At 44.6% G+C, this 21,009-nt stretch overlaps 1 protein-coding gene across 1 annotated transcript in view; it reads right to left on the minus strand.

Annotated features, from left to right (window-relative positions):
* Positions 1-21,009, minus strand: part of Lrrc1 (leucine rich repeat containing 1) — a 119,517-nt gene that overhangs the window by 25,602 nt on the left and 72,906 nt on the right. Inside the window, exons 3-7 of the mRNA XM_052714925.1 lie at positions 18,789-18,867; positions 14,933-15,022; positions 914-970; positions 662-725; positions 234-308 (exon numbers count right to left, since the gene is read on the minus strand). Of these exons, the coding sequence (XP_052570885.1) occupies positions 234-308; positions 662-725; positions 914-970; positions 14,933-15,022; positions 18,789-18,867 (365 nt within the window). The remainder of the gene's footprint in view (positions 1-233; positions 309-661; positions 726-913; positions 971-14,932; positions 15,023-18,788; positions 18,868-21,009) is intronic.

Here is a 21,009-nt window from a genome sequence, read left to right on the forward strand (position 1 = left end):
GCACAATGGGGAAAGCTCAGGGCCTATTTGCAAATGTGTTTTTTAAACAAGGTTTCTTATCTCTGAGGTCTTCTCCCGTGGCACTGCACAATGGGGAAAGCTCAGGGCCTATTTGCAAATGTGTTTTTTAAACAAGGTTTCTTATCTCTGAGGTCTTCTAGAAAGCCCCACAGAAGCAGGAAAGACACACAGTTTACTGCTGTTGCTGTATATTTTGGGAGACACTAAATTACCTGAGGTAATTCAGACAGTTGATTTCCATCCAACCAGAGATCCTTCAGATGTAGGAGCGCCCCAATTGATTCTGGCTGGAACAAAAGGTAACATCATAGTAACAAGGCCCTAGACCTCCATCTTCTATTATGGGAGAAAGAATCATCAAATGGAAGAGGGTACCACAGCCGGGTTGGTTGTTACTTCTCTTCTATCAAGACTCCACTCCTAAAACTATCCAAACTCTTCCCTAGAATGCAAACACCTCCCCTCATGACCACCCCACTAGTCCTGACTCTCCCAAACCGTATTTCTCAACCACTGTGAACGGAAGCACATTCCCCATGATTCCTAGCTGTACCTGAAGAAATACATCCCTACTGAACTCCTCAAAATCACTTGAGATTATGAGGACAAAAAACATCAACTCCCTCAGATATACACTTACCAAATTATAGATTTCATTGTTTCCTAAATCGAGTTCTTCGAGTCTCCTCAGTTGGGCAAGAGAGCTGTTGAAACAACCCACAACAAAGATGCTCAGAGAAGGCTTGAGGCACACAGAGTAGTGCACTTCCTGTCTTGGACTAGTTTCCTAAAGAAAGCATGGTTCATGTGGATGTGGCAGGAAGACCGCTCAGGAGGGGCTATACTGCCAGTCACTCTGCACAAAATCCCCTTATTTTCCCCAGAGACTCACTCAGGAAGGTACGTAAGAAGATTCTCTCTCAGTTCCAGTGAAGCCAGGTTATAAAGACTAGAAATTCAAAGAAGAAAGCAGTGTTAAGAAAACGCCTCAGATAGTCCTACTCCCCCTCCACCGTCCACACCCCCACATGCTGCTCTTATTAAAACCTTTCCTGTTGTTGCTCCCCAGGATAAAAATATTTACCACCACCACCACCACTAATCAACATAATCTTCACTTCCCAAGTTTCAATACAATGGCATTAATAAAAGTATAGTGTTTGACCCACAAATACCTTATACATGAGACGTGGAAAGAACTCACTAGCCACTAAAGACGACCACTCCCTGAACTAAGACAGATGCCAACTATGTGCCTCTCAGCTTCAGAATGTTAAAAATGTGCTGTTACAAGAACAGCAGTGCCTTTAATCTTAAGAGGCTAGGACTTCTTCCTGCTATCAGTGAAATATCATGCCTGTTTTGAAGCAGGGTGCCTTGGTCTGACAAGAAGGCTCAGCTGGACAACCTGAGTTCTACCCCCAGGATCCACTGGTGGAAAGAGAGAACCAATTTCTGCAAATTGTTTTCTGACCTTTACAGTGGCATGTCCCAGCCCAAATAAATGTAATAAAAAAATTAAACTAGGGTGCCTCAACAAAGGCCAAGTGCTCTACCCCATGGCCACCAACACCAGGGAAAATGCCTCTCTTTTAATTCATCTGAGATAATAAAATGGGAGGCTCTGACCATACAGCTGACTTAATACTGTAGCTACACTGACGTTGCTCTTATCCTTACTAAACCCTAGCATGGTACTCTTTGGAGCAGACTCTCCTGTCTTTCAGATATAAGAGAGTCTGTCAGGACACTATGCCACAGGCAGATGCTCTCCCTAACGATGATTATCTGGGTCACTTTCAGACAGTGACTCATCAACAAAGCCCCCACATACTGAGCAAATTCTGCACTGCATGGTACAGATTCCAAAAAGCGACTATCCTTCACCACACAGATACCTACCTAGTCTCCATGCCAACCCCAAGTAATTTTGCTAATATTGCTTTTGCAGCATCTAGATTTGGAGGGATTTTATTTCTGAGCATCAACACTAATCTGCCTTAATCCTTTACTTTCTGCCTTTCCGACAATAAACAACAAAACTAGGACCATGTGGACTAAAAAGCCAGAGAGCATAAATATGAGTAAACAGTCCTTCCATCTATCGATACAAATCTGTATTTGTACACACAGATTCTCAACATGTGTTTGCCAGGAACATTTTTAACTATGCTAAGGACAGTATACATTCTGAATCTTGTCCAATTATAAACTGAATAAGGGATTGGAGACATGGCTCAGCATTTAAGAGCACTGGCTTCTCTTTCCAGAGGTCCTGGGTTCAGTTCTGAGCATCCACATGATGGTTCACAATAGTCTGTAATTCCAGTTCCAGAGGAGCTAATGTTCTCTTCCGGCACTGTGTGTACATAGTGCACACACATAAACCCATACACATAAAAATAAGAATCTGAAAACTGAATAGCGTTTCCAGCAAAGGCCAAAGCCAACAGAGACGTCAAATGAACATGATTTAAGAAAACCAAAATCCTTGCTCTAAATAATTACTCGTGGACTTAACCCCAATGTTTTCCCAATGGAATGGGCTAGCAAAGAAAGTTCTAACTTTACTTTCTTTCAATCAAGTGTTCACATGGAAGTACTGCCATGGGGGAGGGGGGGATAGCTATCCAGACCAGATAGAACTAACACACACAATGCTAACAGTTACACTTAGGAAGGGAAAAGCAAAGATTTGATTTCAGAGATATGTGTTCACGTCACTCCACCGGGTTTATTAGAAAGGTGGTAACCCCCCCTCCCCCACCTACATTCACATTTAGATTTAAAAAAAAAAAATCACTGGCGGAACTGTCATCTTATCCATAACCTCCATATCTATTTTGACAAACTAAGGACATCTACTGCTTCAGAAAATTTCACTTAGAAGGCACCATCAAATGCATTTTAAGATTTGTAAAATTGTTTAATTTTTTAATTATATAATGTGTGTGTGTGTGTGTGTGTGTGTGTGTGTGTGTGTGTGTGTGTGTGTAGGAGGCTGTATATGCACATTTGTGAGCAGTTGCTCATAGATACCAGAAGACAGCATCGGATCCCCTAAGAGCTGGAGCTACAGGCCAATTTGGAACTGCCTGATGGTGAGTGCCGAGAAGAAAACTCAGGTGTTCTGCAAGAGCGAAACATACTCTTAAACACTGGGCCACCTCTCCAGCCCTATCAAATGCATCTTGAAAAGCTGTTTTATGCACAGATTTCAGATCTGTGTTGTACCACGTTTCTGAAGTTTTGGTCTGAGCACCTCTACCTGAAACACAGACGGGAGCCTGGAGAGGGGAGGAGCTGTACAGGGCTCCTCTTACACCTCTTCTCACCAAGTCAGTCATGACCATCTTGTGGGCAACATTAGGATGACAGAGAAGGAAGACTGAGGCATCCTGCATTAGGAAGAAGCAAAGCCACAGTTCAAGCTGGCCCCGAGCCAGGGACTGCCCTTACACTGGACTGATCAGGCCATCTTAGGAGCTCACCGCTTGCTGGAAGTTTCCCAGCTAAACATTAAAACCACTTCTCAATCTCCAATGCACACAGTAGTCTCACCTCCTTAACCAAACTAAGAAACACCTGAATTTTTACCACTTTGTGTTGTTAAAGATATGATACATGGAATTCTATTCAGTTGTAAAGAAAACTGAAATTTTCAGGTACATGGATGGAACTAGAAAATATACATAGCATGGTAACCCAGACCCAGAAAGACAAACACTGTTCTTTCTTATTTGTGGATCCTGGCTCCTAATCTTCGGATGTGAGTATCCTAAAGTAAAAAGTAGAAAGGGACCATGGCACAGGGGGCGTGGGGTGGGGGGAGAAGAAGCTCTAGAAAGCAGGTCAGTAAGACACAGGAGCTATGAAGCTGGGATGAATGAGGGAAATGGGTGTCATTAAGTGAGAAGGGGGAGAGAGGACAATTCAGAAAGATGCCTGAAAAGCCATAGGGGCCCGCTGCCAGCAGTGGTGACAGAAGCCAGGCCGGCCCCGCCAGTGGCTCACCACTCAGCTGCCATCTGGGCCCAGATCCAGTGCTCTGAGTCGGTCTACCCCAACACCTACCCCATCTACGAGCTGCTGGATCGTGTGAAGGAGCCGGTACTGCGGAACCAGAGCTGCAGAATCACCATGACTCTGGCAACAGCCGGGTATCTGAGACGAGTCTCAGCAATGGTCCAACATTTACAAACCAGAAACCTTGAACCAGACCAACGACTCATTGCAATGAATGCTTGTGTTTGCATGTGTGTACGTGTGTGTGTGTGTGTGTGTGTGTGTGTGTGTGTGTGTGTGTGACACCGCAGTTTCCACTACCAGTGTGACAAATGACAAATGAATATTCAATGCAGAGATGGAAATGATAAAGATTGGTGAGTGAGTGGTAGAGAGGTGGAACTAGAAATGAGACAGCGGAGATAGGTGTGAGAGAAGCCTGCAGTGGATGGGTGAGCATGGTGTAGGGCCAACAGGATGGTGTGCAGCAGCCTGGACTTGTGTTCTGACTCAGCCACCCCCCACCTCCCAACACAAACACACACACACACACTGCCCAGCCACACCATCTCCCTGGTTCTGAGCAACAACAGGATGTCCAAGACGAAAACCGATCATTTTCTGAATTGGATCTCCTCAAAAGACCTCTATGGTCCATGCTTCCCTGTAGGCCACTTTGGTATCCATGGTCTACTGCCCCAGGCCATGTTGAAGCCCAAAATTCATGTGGATGTCTGTGGTCCTACAACAGCTGGGAGCCATGTTCATGTCCTACGGTACCACTGAAGGCCATTCAGATGTCCTTGTTCTGGGCCACTGCCTGAGGCCATGCTGATGTCCGTGGGCTTTGCTTCCACTGGAGGCTCTATTGATATGAATGGCCTGCACTGCCACCTAAGGCCAGGATGATGTCTGGGTCTGTGCTGCTGCCAAGGACCACGTCTAGGTCTGTGGTTCTACCGCAGCTGGGTTTTGTGTTTATGTCCGAGGCCTGTATTACCTCCAAGGGCCATGATGATGTCCACGGTCTGTGCTACAGCCTGAAGCCACGTTCATGTCCATGTTGTGCTACCACTGAGGGCCATATAGATGTGAGTGGCCTGTGATGCCACCTGAGGCCATGGTGATGTCTGGGTCCATGCTGCCACTGAGAGGCATGTCTGGTCCCATGGTCCTACTGTGGCAGGGGTTGTGTTGATGTCCGAGGTCTGTACTGCCACTGGAGACTATGCTGAGGTCTATGGCACACGCTGACACTGGAGACCATGTGGATGGTCCACGCTGTCTCCAGAAACCATGTGGAAGTCCATGATCAGTGCTCCTGCTGACTGCAAAGAGCAGGGAAGCTGCTTTTGCCATGGTATTGATGACTACAGACTCACAGCTGAGAGAGAGATAAATTCCTCCCCCACCTCACCCCTTACCACACACACACACACACACACACACACACACACACACACACACACACACACACACACACTAATAGCCTAGACAGAAAGCCACTGAAGAGAACTCTTAAAGATTGTGCTAAGGATGCTGAAGTGTAGCTCTCCACATCTGACTGTTTCTGGCAGGAGAGTGGGTGGGAAAGACTCAGTTCTCTTTAAGGGGCTGGCCACCAAGAGTTTGACTATGCTCCAGTGAGTATATGGACAATACAAATTGGACTTGTTTTCTTTTTCTTCTTTTTCCTTGGTGTGGGGGCAAGAAGTCATGGAGGGGGGGAGACCTGGGAAGACTGGGAATAGAGTGTGCTCAGGATTCATGATGTCAAATTCCCAAATAATCCATAAAAATATTATGAAAAAAGAAAGACATGGGGGAAATTACTTATGCTTACTTAAAATACGTGTATACATATAATATATAGTAAATGCATTGACTCCACTTGGGTGATAATACTCCCCCAAGAGCATCAACTAACAAACGCCCAAGTGCTAGGCATGGGAAACCTCTCTTCCAGTTGTTCGTCAGGGAAGTCCAAGAGAGTTCCAACACCGTATAGGCAATGGCGGTTGCTCACGGTTATCTCGGAGAACTCAAAGGTAAGACCTGACTTTGAGGTAAGACCACACACTTCAGGCACAGGGCTTCGAGGATCTGAGCTGGAACTGACCTGAAAGCCCCCTCTCTGAGGACTAACGCTTACCATATCCAAAGGCACATTGTTATGGGGGAAAAGTAATCAATAACCCTACACTGCTCTAATGCCTTCAAACTACAATGACCAGATTGGCAAGATGTCTCCAGCGGTACAACTGTGGCTTTATATCTTGGGAGTAATCAACAGCTGTCTAGGTGGACTAATTCACTGTCCACTGGAGGGAGTTCATCTCTAGTACTGTAAACCTAGCCAACCAACCATGGCTTATGAGGTCATGGACCCTTGAGAAGAACTTAGGAGTGCCACTTTCCTAATCCAGTATAATACTTAGCCATCCACAGGTAACTGTTAACTCTTATCCTTCATACAGCCGAGATGATTACAGAAATCTACAAGTGATCAAAATACAGAAAGCAGCAGACAGTGGGGTGCCAGGCCACAACTGGATACATCTACAACATAACCCCTACATTGAAGTATAGCTAGAGTTTTCCTGCCTGGCCCACAGTCAGGACAAATCTCTGTCACCTGCCAGTCCCACACCCACTCAGACCCAAGCAAGTAAACACAGAGACTTACAAACTGTATGACCATGGCAGACTTCTGCTAACTGTTCTTACATCTTAAATTAATCCATTTCTATAAATCTATACCTTGCCACGTGGCTTGTGGCTTACCGGTGTCTTCACATGCTGCTTGTCATGGCGGCGGTTGACAGTGTCTCCTCCCACCTTCCTGTTCTCTCAATTCTCCTCTCTGTTAGTCCCGCCTATCCTTCCTGCCTGGCCACTGGCCAATCAGTGTTTTATTTATTGACCAATCAGAGCATCTGACATACAGACCACCCCACAGCATTGAAGGCTCAGGGAATATCATGGGGGAGGGGAACAGAAGGATTGTAAGAGCCAGACAGAGGAACACGATGACTGCTACAAGACAGTGTCTTCTATATATAATAGGGAGGCTGTATCCATGAAATCTTAACAGTATGTCACCTAAACAAGATCTGCAGTGACACCCACCAGTTGACAAGCCAAGTAGATGGGAGGGAACCTGGGAGGGAACCTCAGAAGGCCGCACCCCTAGATAAAGAGCTACAGGCAGTAAAGTGGTTGCTGGTAGAGTCTTATCTACCATAAATTGCCCAATCCCCAGTGGTCAACAGAAATGCATACACATAGGAAGAGCACTCAGCAGGCTATATCTGTATTCGCATGCAGTTTGCATGTGCACACACAAACTGAAGAATCATGAATCTAGAGGGAGTCGGGGGACTTGGCAAGAGCTGGAGGGGGAAGAAGAAAGGGTAAAAATGATGCAAATACAGTACTCGTGTACAAAATTTTCAAAAATTGAAATACTAAATTAAAAACAAATACAGATTTTAAAAATTCTCTTTAAGTGAAAGTGCATGGCATCATTACCATGCATAGCCAATAACCAAGCAAAACATGACTAAAATGCCTACAATCTTAAGGCAGAGTTCCTACCCTCAACAGGACCCCAAAAGCAGCTCCATTCAGCAGTGACAACAATGTAGATTGAGCTCCTTTTCGACAGTCTAACCCATTGCTCAGAATGCCTCTGTCAGCCTCCTGTTAGAGTCTCCTGAGCAGCTGGAGGTAGACATAAACAACATCTCTCTTGGAGAAAGGTCAGACTTGTAGACTTACACTTACCATTAACATATATAAAATAATGGCCCCCAGAAAATTAAAAATAAAGATTTGGACATTATAATCAGACTCTGCAACCTCATGCTGAAAGCCACTCTGTCTGAAAGGCTTAAATCCTGACCTGTTTGGTTGAGGAATTTCATTACTAACTCTCAATATCTTCTAAAATACAGTGTCTGTTACAGTAATTAGCGCTTAATATATTTTCCTTTCAAATTAACCAGGCTAGTTATTTTACAACTTGAGCCATCCCTTGTCCCTTAGCACACTTGGGTAAATTACAAGACCACAAGTCCAGTCAGTGTCAGAAGAAAGATCACATTAATCATCGTCCACCACTGGAATCTCAGAGGACGGACCCCAGGAAGGGGAGGTGCGGCATGGCCATTCCGTACCTTACATAGACTGTACTTTGTGACTCACAAACCAGGGGCAGAAGACAAAAGGCTTTGGCCACGGACTCCTGAATCCGGACAAACCATTCTCAGTCAGAGGACAACAGATGAACTTGAAACCACCATGGGCTTGATTCTCATGAGCATCCTGCCTTGGAACACGCTAGACCACGTACAGGACCTACCAACCCACTGTGGAACAAGATTCTCCAGACCGCTGCGGTTACCAGCGGACACTGATACCAAGAAGAACCAGCTCTTCCCTCACCTCCCAGAATACAGTGTTAACGTGGTGTCTGTTCCCACCGAGGCAGCATATCCCACTCACAGTAAACAGTACCACATTTCTAACAGAACCCACAGAAGAATGTGCTATCGAGGAGCCCAGAGAGGTGGCACATGCCTTTAGTCCCAGCACATGGGAGGCAGAGGCAGGTGCATCTCTGAGTTCGAGGCTAGCCTGGACTACAGAGTGAGTTCCAGGACAGCCAGAGCTGTTACACAGACAAACTCTGTCTCAAAAAAATTTTTTAAAAAAATTGCTTAATATATATAAAGTCTTAGTTTTTAATAATCTTACTAGCACTAATGATATTGGCAATTTACTGTATGATATATTTATTATAACTGCTTTACAAGAACTAACTGTATGGAGAAAGCTAAGGTACAAGGAAAAATACTGAACATCTCGCATAACTGTGGAGTAAAAAGGCCAGGATTCACATAGCATTGTAAGTGCTCAGCTATGCTACCTCTCACTCTGGAGTTGGTGAGTGAACCTTGTTAACTGGCAATACATATGTACATACATACATATATGTAGGCATTAGAAGACACACACACACATATATATATTTAAATCCACATGTTCAGCAAGAAGTTCTCCTTCCATACTTATTCCCTTCTAAGACACCCTCACAATTACCTTTCAAAAGACATTTTAACGAGAATTTTCCTTTAAGCAAAGACAAGAAGGCATGACTCCAGTCTTTTTTAAAAGCCCCCCTCCAAAAAAAAATATGTGTTTGTGTGTGTGCCTGTCTCAATTTATGTTCACCATGGGTGTGCATATGCTGCAAAAGCCAGAAGAGGGCATCAGATCTCCTGGAGCTGGAGTTATGGGCACTGTGAGCCACCCAGTAAAGGTGCTGGGAACAGAACCTGTGTCCCTAGAAGAGCAGTAAGCACCACCATTGAGCCTTGCCTTCAGTTCCCAATCTTTCTTTTTTTCTTAAAGATGTATTCATTTTATGTGTGATTGGCCTCTATGTATGCAATGTGTATTATGTGCATGCTTGATGCCCATAGAGATCAGAAGAGGGAACTGGATTCTCTGGAACTGGAGTTACAGATGCTTGTGAACTTGTTGAACGCTAAGAACTGAACCTGGGTCTTTTGCAAGAGAAAAAACATGTTCTTGGCCAATGAGCCACCCTGTCATATTATTTGAAGTAGAAAACTGGCATCTACCATACACCTGCCACTCTGCTTTCCTCAGCAGACAGTGTCTCCTTCTTTACCTTGTACACACACTATTCTTAAAACAGCTGCACAGTATCTCAGTACCGACACAATCCTTAACTTTTAAAATCATCCCCTATTAATAAACAGCTCATCTTTCATTCCTGGCATGTTAAATTTCTGTGCAGTACTGCTGGGATGGCCTCGAGGTCCTCTAGGACACAGGAATTACCTCTTGCCACTAGTACACCCCCACCCCACCCCCACCCCCGCCTGCCTTGCAGCAGCAGCAGAGGGAGAAAGCTAAGGAGCCTGCGGGAAGCGTAGGAAGTCATGCCTCCTGCATGTTTCATACAGTTCAGAACAGCGGGGCAGAAGTTACACTCTAAGACAGAACGGAGGCCAACTGTATATTTAGGAATCTATTTCAAGGGAGTGAATGAGTGGCTATTTTGAGAAATTCACATTTTTTTAACTGTTTTAAATAATACTCTCTTTAAACCACTTTGATTTTCATTACCAAATCATCCAGAAAATAGAATGAAAGATACTTAAACCAAACAAATGACAATACGCTGCAAAATTATAAAAAAAAAAAACTATAAACATTTACAGTAACAATGAGTGAAAAAAATACAATTTTGCTGGTGAAAGTACTTTACCAGTAAAGTATACTCCCCAACCCCAAACTTTAAAAAAAAATTATTTTTGCTTTTCAAACAATATTGTATAGCCATTCCCCAGACTTCAAAAAAAGAGTATTTAATATGGCAACAGTTTTCTCAAAGGTTTTTCTCTTCTTCACATCACAGCTAAGCAGCCTAGCGCTAGGCTTTGTCAGCCTCGGCCGCAGGGCTTACTTAGTTCAAGTCCACTGAAGTCAAGGTCACTGGCTCCAAGGACAGCACATACAAAATCAGACTCACATGTTCTAGCTCAGTCTGCCAGAGAACCTAAGGCCTGCCAACTCTGTCTATTTCTACCACCAAATTATCATAATTACATGTTTACTGATAGGAACTATTCAATGACCAATGGCTGTGCTGGGAACTACATTAGCTCATCACAGACATTTCTACTATTCTAGGCAGGCTCCACTTTGAGGAGAAATTTTAATTAAAGGCGCAAGGAGTACGCTTACGCTAACTTCTTCTTTAGAGCATTATTTCACAGCGAGTAACATGACCATTTCGTGGAGGAGTTAGACAGGGCCAGGACCAAGCAGCACATTGGCCAGGGCTGGGCCACAGGCTCCCCAAGTCCTTGGCATATGCCCTGACCGTTCTCTGGGGTCTCAGTCCCTCCAACCTTCACCCCCACTCTGTATCACCTGAGCACCGTAAAGACTGGACACATGTGCTGGCCAGGGGCAAGTAATTGGACTAGTGACCTTAGAGCAATCCATCAGTTATTAAATTCTCTTTCTGAAGTATACAATTCCCTGTTGTTAGCACATTTATTCACAAGCTATGCAAACATTACTACGAATTCCAGAAAATGTTTACCCTCTCAAAAAGAACCAAAGTCATTCTTGTACGTACATGTTTTTAATTCTTTTGAGTACATCTAACTAGAAGAATTCATTAAAATTCAATCCTTTATTCTTCAAACGTGTCCTACCCTTCAGCCTCTAACAACTACTCTTTTCTTACAGACTTGACCATACTTGTTCCTCTGTATAAACAGAGTCAGTGCTGTGTAACCTTTGGGGTCTAGTTTCTTTTTTTTTTTTTTCCTTCTTTAACTTAGTATCTTTTCAAGGTTCATTCATGTTGCAGCATGTAGTAGTACTTCATTTCTTTTATAGTAGTTTATTGATGGGTGTATATCTTATTTATCCATTCTCTCATGGATCCAAGTCTGAGTCCACTTTGGGGGTATTATGAAGAACACTGCTATGAACTCACCAACACATTTTTGTATGGACATATCTTTAATTCTTTAATACACCTAAAAGAGCTGGGCTACGCGGGAACTGAGTTCAACTCTGAGAAAGAACCGGCCCACACTGTCGCAATAATACTGCACTGCTGTACTTTCCCACCAGCAGCAGGTAAAGGTTTCAACTTCTCTATATCTTCAATAACACTTGTTACCGTGTACCTTTTCGATACCATCCTAGCGGGTGTAAAGAGAACACTGGCTACCATGTATCTTTTTGATAATCATCCTAGCAGGTGTAAAGTGTAAACTCACAGAACAGCTCGGGACCTAAAACACTAAGACCCTGGGAAGGAGGAAGAGACAAAATGTGCTTACTGTGAGAAGCGCGCAACTTAAAAACCGCAGTATCTGCAAGAAAGACTCGAATTCTCCAGCTAACTCGACCATGCACAGCAATGCAAACATCAGCTTACTTATCACCATTCTGCAGAAGGCGCTAAGGACACGCAGGGTGGTTGGTGCCAGCCTTGGGAGCAAGGGTGCGGCTGCCAGCAACACCTCACCCCACTCCCTCCTTCCCTCGTCGCGCGGAAGTCCATTCCCTACTTCCTCTCATTGCACAGAAGTACACACAGCTGCTCCCACTACACATCGGAATTAGCTTAAGCTTTCTGGCAACAAAGGCAGGGAAGTAAATGTGATCAATGTCAGAACTGTGACTAGAACGAGAAAGGCTTCCCATTCCTTTGGCAGATATTCTCCCCTAAAAATAACCCCCTTTCTCCTTCATAGCTCCTTGTGTCAGGAAAATTAAGAACTTTTAATAGACAATACTTATTCTCCATTAGAAAATTTTTATGGCAATAGAAGCTATGTTTTCCATAGTTACTTCTTCATAACCGCTTTTTATAGCTGAGTGCAGGGCACCGCATAGGGACAGGCCAACACACTTCTGGCGGAGACTCCGGAACTCCTAGTCCAGAACAAAGGAGGATGCCTCGCTGTGCGGAAGGAGTGGATCCTGTGTGCTCTGTTGTGTGTGTGTTACCTGGCAGGAAAAGAGAAGTGCCACCCATCCCTGCTGTCACTAGAGTTCTGGTGCAGGTACACACTCTGATTATAGACACACAGGTGAATATCCAACACCTAGTCTTTTCTGTATAGATGTGGAACTGAAGCAATCACAGTATGGGGAGTAGGCAGCAGGTCAGGGAAGCCGCAGATCTGGAATCTCTTCACCTCTTCCCGTCACCACAGAAGGTGAGGCAAAAGAGGAAAGCTTTCAACCTTTACATGAAGAACATACTTCAGCGGGCTTCGAAAGAGAGGGTACCGGGCCGATTTTAAAGTACATTTGCAGGAAAGGCTTCTGAGTTTTCTGCTTGGTTTATACACGGATCTGTACCACAGTGACATCTGCACATTGCATGCAGCTATAAACATTAACAAGGGGTCTGAAACTGCAGTCCCCCAAGTTTAACTAGAAAAATGTCTGTGGGGGGACTTTTCAAAAGTAGAGCTAACTGACACAAAGATCAGCAGAGACCACCCAAGCATTGGTTCTCACTTCCAGAGTGATCTGGGAAGACTTCAACAGAACCCACTGGAGCCCAGAAAAACAAAGCTTGAGAACCACTGCTATAGAGCTTAGATGACTCCCTAACAGTCTATAATAAAAGGCTGCTTTCCACACACCTACAATGTACCTTTATAATCCTCACATGTACTATTTTAAATATGATACGTTATGTACCAATATGTTGCTCATATTAAAAATATACGTAAAATTTTATAGGAGATAAAAGAAAATTATACATATGTGTGTGTATATATATATATATGGTTATGTAGATATACATGCATGTGGTTTTATATATCTAAGACACACACACACAAATGGCTAAGACAGGTCTTAATTTGTAGCCCTGGATGTCCTAAGACTTACTATGCAGACTAAACTGGCCTGGAGCTCATACAGATCCTCCGCCTCTGGGATTAAAGGTGTGCACCACCATGCTCAGCTTAAATATTTTTACTAGAAATAAGAAGCTCTGCAGTGTGTGCTGCCACACCACCCCTCCTCCACTCCCGAGAGCACTAGGCTGATGACCCTTTATTATCTTCATGCACATACAGCACAGGCGATACTTGATCATCTCCAACACTTTGCTTTGCATTTGGTGACTAAACAGCGGGCAAGACACTGCACCGGCTGCCTGGCTGAAGACAAAAAGGACACTCTGCAAAGGCACGTGCATCTGGTAAGTCACCATACCAACTTTCACATTTTCGTCTAACTATGGAAAGGTCCTTGTTAAGGTTCCGTCGATAAACCTGCCGTCTTCCCTGATGGATTTGTACTGAACAAGTCTGAACAAGGTGCTTCTAAGATACTCTTAATTCTTCTCTTGGGAGCTCTCTGTTCAGACCCACAGCCCTCTGTTTAACCGGGTCATTTTCTTGACTCTTTGCTTTTGGAGTTCTTTGTATATTCTGGATATTGACGTATCAGCTGCAGAGCTGGCAAAGTTTCTCTCCCCCTCTGTGAGCCTCATCTTCACTCAGCTGGTTGTTTCCTTTGCTGGACAGGAACTTTTTAGTTTCGTGAGGTATCATTTGTCCAGTGTTGGCCTAAATTTCCAGAATTCAGTTCCCAGCACCCATATCAAGCGGTTCCAGGGGGCCTGACACCATCTTTTGGCCTCCATGAACACTCACAAACACATGGCATGCATACATACACATACACACACAGAGACACAGAGACACAGAGACACAGAGACACAGACACAGACACACACACACACACACACAATCTTTTAAAACAAAACTTCAAACAAATTAGACTTCTTACAAATAAAAAATAGCAGGACAGTTTATAACCATTAAAATTTAGGAACAACTGGGCACTGGATAAATGGCTCAGTGGGTAAGTGTACACGTGCTAAGCAAGAATGACAATCTGGATCCCAGAACTGACGCAAAAAGCTGAGTGTGGCCAAATGTGTGCCTGTAACCCCAGTGCTGTGAGGGGTGGAGACAGGAATCACCGGGGATTGCTAGGCACCAGCCCAGCCCCAGGCTCGCTGAGAGACCCTATCTCAAAGGAATAGAGCAGAGAGTGACAAAGAGGCCACCTGACGTGCACGGTCCTCTAGACTCCTCACACACGCAGAGGTGTACACAGGGGAGGACAGACGGACAATAAGTAATGAAACAGGAGCAACTGGACACACAAACGGAAGGTTGACTTTCATCTTTCTTGAAGGTGATATCAAAGGATGGGTGAATGGTACTCTCCGTTTAAAAGCTGCAGCGGCAGAGGATGTGGCTGACAAGCTTCCTCTCACCCCTGGCACTCACAGACTTCTGTAAAAACTTACTTGCCAATATTTTCTGGCAGAGACTGCAGTGAGATGTCATTTACAGAAAGACATGTTAAGTTCTGTAGTTCAGGAAAGCTCTCTGGCAACCTACAACAACAACAACAAAAATTGTTAATTAAAAAAAGTAAAGCAGTGTAGGCCAAGAATAAATATAGACTCCTTCCATGTGGGGGCTGCAACAGCTTCTTGCAATACCTTATATTATGGAATACCTGCCTTGTCTTCCTACATATACTACCCCTGTAAGCAAAAGCAAAAGGCTTTGTCCGCCAAAGGGAAGCACAGGCCACGTGGATACTTACTGGTGGAGTGATACAATCACAATCATAAAAATGGCAGATGAGCGTGCTCTAGTAAAGGGAAGGTGCTGTGGAGTGCTGGGTGTTCTCTGAGAAAGAGAGATGCTGCCACGGGAGCCAAAACTGCTGAGAATCTGGCTGGGTGTGACAGCACACACCTTTCAGCCCAGAGTTCACAGGCAGAGGCAGGTAGGTCTCTGTGAGTTCCAGGCCAGCCAAGGCTGCCACGGTGAGACCACGTCTCAAACAAAAAAAGAATAAATCCTAAGAAAAAAAACAAATGAAAACCTGCTGGGAGTGAAAATACTGCACTGATTAGAAGAAAATGCACAGAAAATTGAGCTGGCCCACGGGCGTTTAAGCCCCAGGACAGCTGCTCAGGCCTCCTCCTCGCCGCAGCTCAGAATGCCCAGAGCACAGGAGGATTACTCCACACTGACGGGCTGCCAGCCAACTGCTCCTGTCTGGACTGCTTCTTTAATTCAAGATGTCACTCATTTCGGATAATGTTATCTTTCACTATGTAGTCTACACAAATGCATTTTAGTATGTCTCAAACACCACAAAATCATAAGGATTCCATACAAAATCATTATTTAAAATTTACAAAGAAATTCTAGTTTCAATATTCCTACAGTTACCTATATTTAGAGGGAAAATCGTGACTAAAGATAACAGAATCTCATCACATCTAAAATCAGATGTAGCTCTTTCTCCCCCCTCCCTCCCCATCTCTCTCTCTCTCTCTCTCTCTCTCTCTCCCCCCCCCCCCCCCCCAGCATGAGCAGACCTCTGGCTTTAGTAGTGAGCTCTTGATCACTATACTTTTCCTTTGCTAGGTTTGTTTGTATTAAAAAAAAAAAAAGAAATACTGTATTAATGTTTTGACATTTAATACAGGTTAATTTCATAATTCAAAGCCCAATCCAGGCACCCAAGAACAGGGTACCAACAGGAATGTTTTATTATGTTATTGGGAATCGCTTGCTGAAGATAGTTACTTATAATTCAAAAGACAGAATTCACTTGATCTGTCTTGAGTTTTGCCAGACATATACATTCCTTTATAATCTTAAAAATACCTGGAATGTTCTTAAAGCAAGTAAAATGCTTTTGCTGGCTGCTCTCTGCCTTTCTCCAGCTGCTAGCAGGAAGAGTGGCACGTACGGACGCAGGATGGTGAGGAAGCAGAAGCCGGGTGAGGAGGTTCCAACGCTCTCGCGCTAGCTGCACAGTCGAGAAGTCTGTGCATCTAGCCGAGGTTCTCTCCCCAGCCATAAACTAAGTGGGCCAAGCCAAGCAATTACCACGTTTCCCTCAGCTCACAGGTAACATCTTAATTCTTAACATCAGGACACCTGCCAAATGAAATGGCTTTTCTCGAAGAATCCTGCCACGTTTGAGGCCAGGATAAAAACAGGAATGAAAGGCTCACATAAGCTGAGTGTATTCTCGCAGAGAGCGCCTTCAGAGAATTTGTGGAGTCAACTGTTAGCAGACATTAGGAAGAGAAAAGCAGGAAAGCAGAAGGCGATTTAAGTGACTGAGTGGTTAGATCTCGCCTGCACCACACAGCATTCCCCAGCTTGCCAGGCCATAGAAGCTGCCTTAAAGCTCAGTTTGCTCAGTTCAATGACCACGTACTGAGCACTTCCTTCAAGAATTACATCTGGACTGGAGATACGATAATAAGAGAGAAATGCATGTCACTTCCTCACGTCCGTGTGGGAGTCTTCATCAGAGGGACAGCTCATAGGTGAATGTCAAGTGTTATGAAAGCACAGCACAGAGTGGGTGCTGTGAAGGACGGGAGGGGGAGCATTAGGGAGTAAGCGGAAAGGCTTTCTGAAGACGCAGGGTGCTCTCCCTGCAGTCTGAGGGAAGGGTGAAAAGATCAGAACTGTGGGGGAGGGGAAGCTGAGAAATGAACAGAAGGGCTTCCTTAGTGCACAGAGACCGACAGAGGCAGCCAAGGGCAATCAGGGTAGAGACTCAGCACAAAGGCCCTGAGCAGGCTCTTAAAGCCACGGGGAGCACGAACTTATGAGGTTCTGAGAAGAGAATTGTGTGAAGGTAACTAGGAAAGATGATACATACAGCTTGAGGACAGTATACCTTTATATAACTCTTGATTATTATTTTTCAGTCATAAATGATAAGAGTATCAGTCACTGAAATCCAAAAGAGAGGAACCAGAAACACCATAAAAAATATTTAATTCTTGGAAATGAGATATGGGTAAAACAAAATTAAATAGGGAATTGTTCCATACTCAGGGAGTCTCAATTTTGAAATGAATAGGATAAATCCAGTTCAAATTCAAAGGGAACAGCTATGTACAGAGCCTTGAGAAATCCTACAAATGGACTCACCAGCCCAGGGAAACCTCTAGAATACACACCCAAGGATTGTCTCTGAATTGCCATGTGGGCACTAATTCATTTACCCTGGCAACACAGACACTTGGAGGCAGGTGTCAGTGGACTCCAAACTGAGCTAGGCCACCAGGAAAGCCATGATAATGCCCCTCCACCACACCCAGACAGTGTTCTGTGGAACCAGGAAGGACGGAGCTGAATTAAGTAGTAAAATGGGGCAGGTGGCCAGACTCAGAATGATAAACCTAAGGAAACCCCCAAAGCTATTGCAAAAGTAGGGAAATAATGGTGTTAAAAAGTTTTTTTTATAGCTGGGCAGTAGTGGTGCACATCTTTAATCCCAGCATGTGGGAGGCAGAGGCAGGTGGGTCTCCGTGAGTTCAAGGCCAGCCTGGTCTACAAAACGAGTTCCAGGACAGTTACACAGAGAAACCCTGTCTGGGGGTTGGAGGGGGGTGTCAACAAAACTTTTTTGTGTGTATGTGCTTTTGTACAGAAAGTGGGTATTATAAATGTTTCAGCACTGGAGTGTAAAAAGTAAGCTGAATAAGACTTCTCTGGCTGGGTGCATAACTCAGTAGAAAGGCACTATGTAGCGCCCCAAGGTCCATAAAGGAAACTGACTTCCTGGGAATCTCTCTAGCCTCAGTCTGATCCTGTAAGCCAGGAGATGAATTGGGAATTTATTTTTATTTTACTTTGACGTTTATTTAGTGGCGCACACACACACACACCACAGTGCACATATGTGTGGCATGGTGCATGTGTGGAGGTCCACAGGAGTCAGTTCTCTTCTGCTATGTGGGTCCCAGGCACTGAATTCTAACCGTCAGATTTTCTGACAAGTGCCTTTACCTGCTGAGCCATCTCGTCGACCCAACTGAGAATTTTGTTTAAGCTACAGCTCTTCACACTGCTCAGAAATGTACTCTTTAACTCCTGCTTCATACAGTCCTCAGGGATCCCCTTGTCCTCCTTATCAATGATTCCATCAGTACCAGTGTGCCCTCTTCCATTGTTTATTTATGAACACACTAAAAGTCCATCCTATTTGGTGGAGACAGTGCCCCACCTAGGCACCTCCTGGATGCGGCACTTGGCCATATCCTTTGCTCGGCTGTCCGACATGCTACCCTGAGCATCATAACTAGAAATGTGAAGTATGAAGGAGGTTACCTGGTGAGGGGGTTTCCACTGAAGTCAGCTACCTGCAGCGCTTTACAGAAGGAGATGCTTTCTGGAATTTCGGGAATATCTAGAGGAGCAAAGAAAGTTCATCAGCATTGTTAACATTTTCATCATGTTTAGGACCGAATACAATCACAAGAGAAAATCCAGACGCCGTTACCTCATTCGAATGTGGCCCGACTTGTCAGAACTATTTTCTACATTTTTTTTCAGAAAATATGTTCTGTAAGGAAGCACATTAAAAATGTGTGGTCCCAAGGAGCACAGGTTCTGGGTTTAATATTTTAGCTCACACAACCGGAGAGGCGCCAACAGTTTATTTGGCTGGTTGACTGAAGTGTGAGTCAAAAGACGGTCTGGTGCGAATGAGCTGGAGCGGTCTGATCCGCCTTGACTTGGTGTGGATGAACCCAAGGCTCAGGGATACTGGAAGGCTGGAGATGGGGGCAGAGGGGACATGTCCTCACTCACACTGCAACGAACAGGCTTGTGAGAGGGGCACCGGCACATCTGAGGAGCTGTCACTGCTTCTCCCGGTATGCCACACCTTACAGTTATGAGTCATGGCTGCTCAACTGGAACACCTCAACACCATGGGTCAAGTGGAACCCAGAGCAGCAAGGGTCAAGAGGCAGTACTAAACCACCAGAGCAAGGTGAGCTCACTTGTTATAAAGGACAACATAGAAAAAGCAATGTTCATAATGGTCTGACCTGTGCAGACCTTTGGCACTGGGTAACTAACCATCATGTTCCCAGAAGTCAAACAGACTTCACAGGACGCCTAAGTTCCTGCTTGAGCTATGTAAGCAGAAAAACTGTAGAATGGATGAATGGCTGTCTTGAGTCATAGCAACAGACATTCATGGCACCTTACCAATTCCCAGATTTCAGCTAGTTTATAGACCCAGGACCCCTTGAATGAAAAGGAGGCCATGTTCCCTTGAGGAAGGACCCACTGCAACTGTGGAAAGGTTTGCTAGTCTCTTTTCATGTTTCACTCCCATCCTTCCCTAAAGGAACCATGGCCTTTTATACTGGGGGAAAGGAAACGATCAGACCTTTCAGAGCCTATTAGACAGTAGTCCACAGTGACACTGATTCTGGGAGCCCCCAAAAGTATTGTGGCCCTCCAGTTAAGACAGGAGCTCACAGAGGCAGGTGAGAGGATGATCACAAACTCAAGTTGTGACTCCAAAAGCAGCTGTGGTGGCAGATGCCACAACATCATCCTTGCTGAAGTAGCCATCAATCTTACAGGTGCTTGATCTCAATACCTGTCCTTAAGGATCATGAGAGACAATTCTTTTACTCTTCTACCTCAAGGGTATTTATTATTCATTATCCAGCTCTGTGCCATAACTTAGTTCACAGGGATTATGATCATTTGTCTTTTCCACATGGTATCAAAACAGTCCAATCGTATTGATGGCATATGCTGACAGGGCCAAGGGAGCAGGAGAGAACCACCACTCCGAACCTGTTGGTAAAGAGTATGCTCCTCCGAGGATGGAAACCAAATCCAACCAAACTTCAAGGGCCCTCTACCTCTGTGACATTTCTACAAGTCCAGCAGGGTGGGTTATGTAGAGACGCCCCTTCTAAGGGAGGCCTAGAGCAGGGTTCTCCAGGAGGCAACATCAGTATCCATTATATACCATTGTTTCTCCTCCAGTCTGGGTTTTGGAGTCCTGGAATTAAGGGGTAGAAATGGGATGTACCATCATCCTTGGTGACCCACTACCAAGTCTGGCTTGACCTCAGGCTCTGTTGGCCAAATGTTTTGATTCTAGGGAGGGAAATGCTCCTGCTGGAGGCACAGCTATTCCATTGAACTGGAAGCTAAGACGGCTCCTGGCCACTTTCTCAACAGGCTGAGAAATGAGTTAGTGTTAGAAAGGATGATTCATCCAGGCTATCAGGAAACTTGACTGCTTTTTCACAATGTAAAAAGGTATATCCAGAGTAGAAGAGATCCATTATGGTGTCTCTTGGTGGTACGATGTCCTATGATAAAGGTCAGTGGGAAACTACAACTCAAACCAGGCAAGATGATAAATGGCCCATAACTTACAGAAACGAGAGCATGAGTCACCTCTCCAGATAAAGAACCAAGCAAGACATGCTGAGTTGCTAGCTGAGAGTGAAGGAAATACAGAATGGTTATTAGAGAAAGGCAGTATAAATACCAGTTAAGGCCAAATGATCAG

This window comes from Peromyscus californicus, unplaced genomic scaffold (genome assembly GCF_007827085.1).
Source record: "Peromyscus californicus insignis strain IS unplaced genomic scaffold, ASM782708v3 Scaffold_11__1_contigs__length_118956290, whole genome shotgun sequence".
NCBI classification, from domain to species: domain Eukaryota; kingdom Metazoa; phylum Chordata; class Mammalia; order Rodentia; family Cricetidae; genus Peromyscus; species Peromyscus californicus.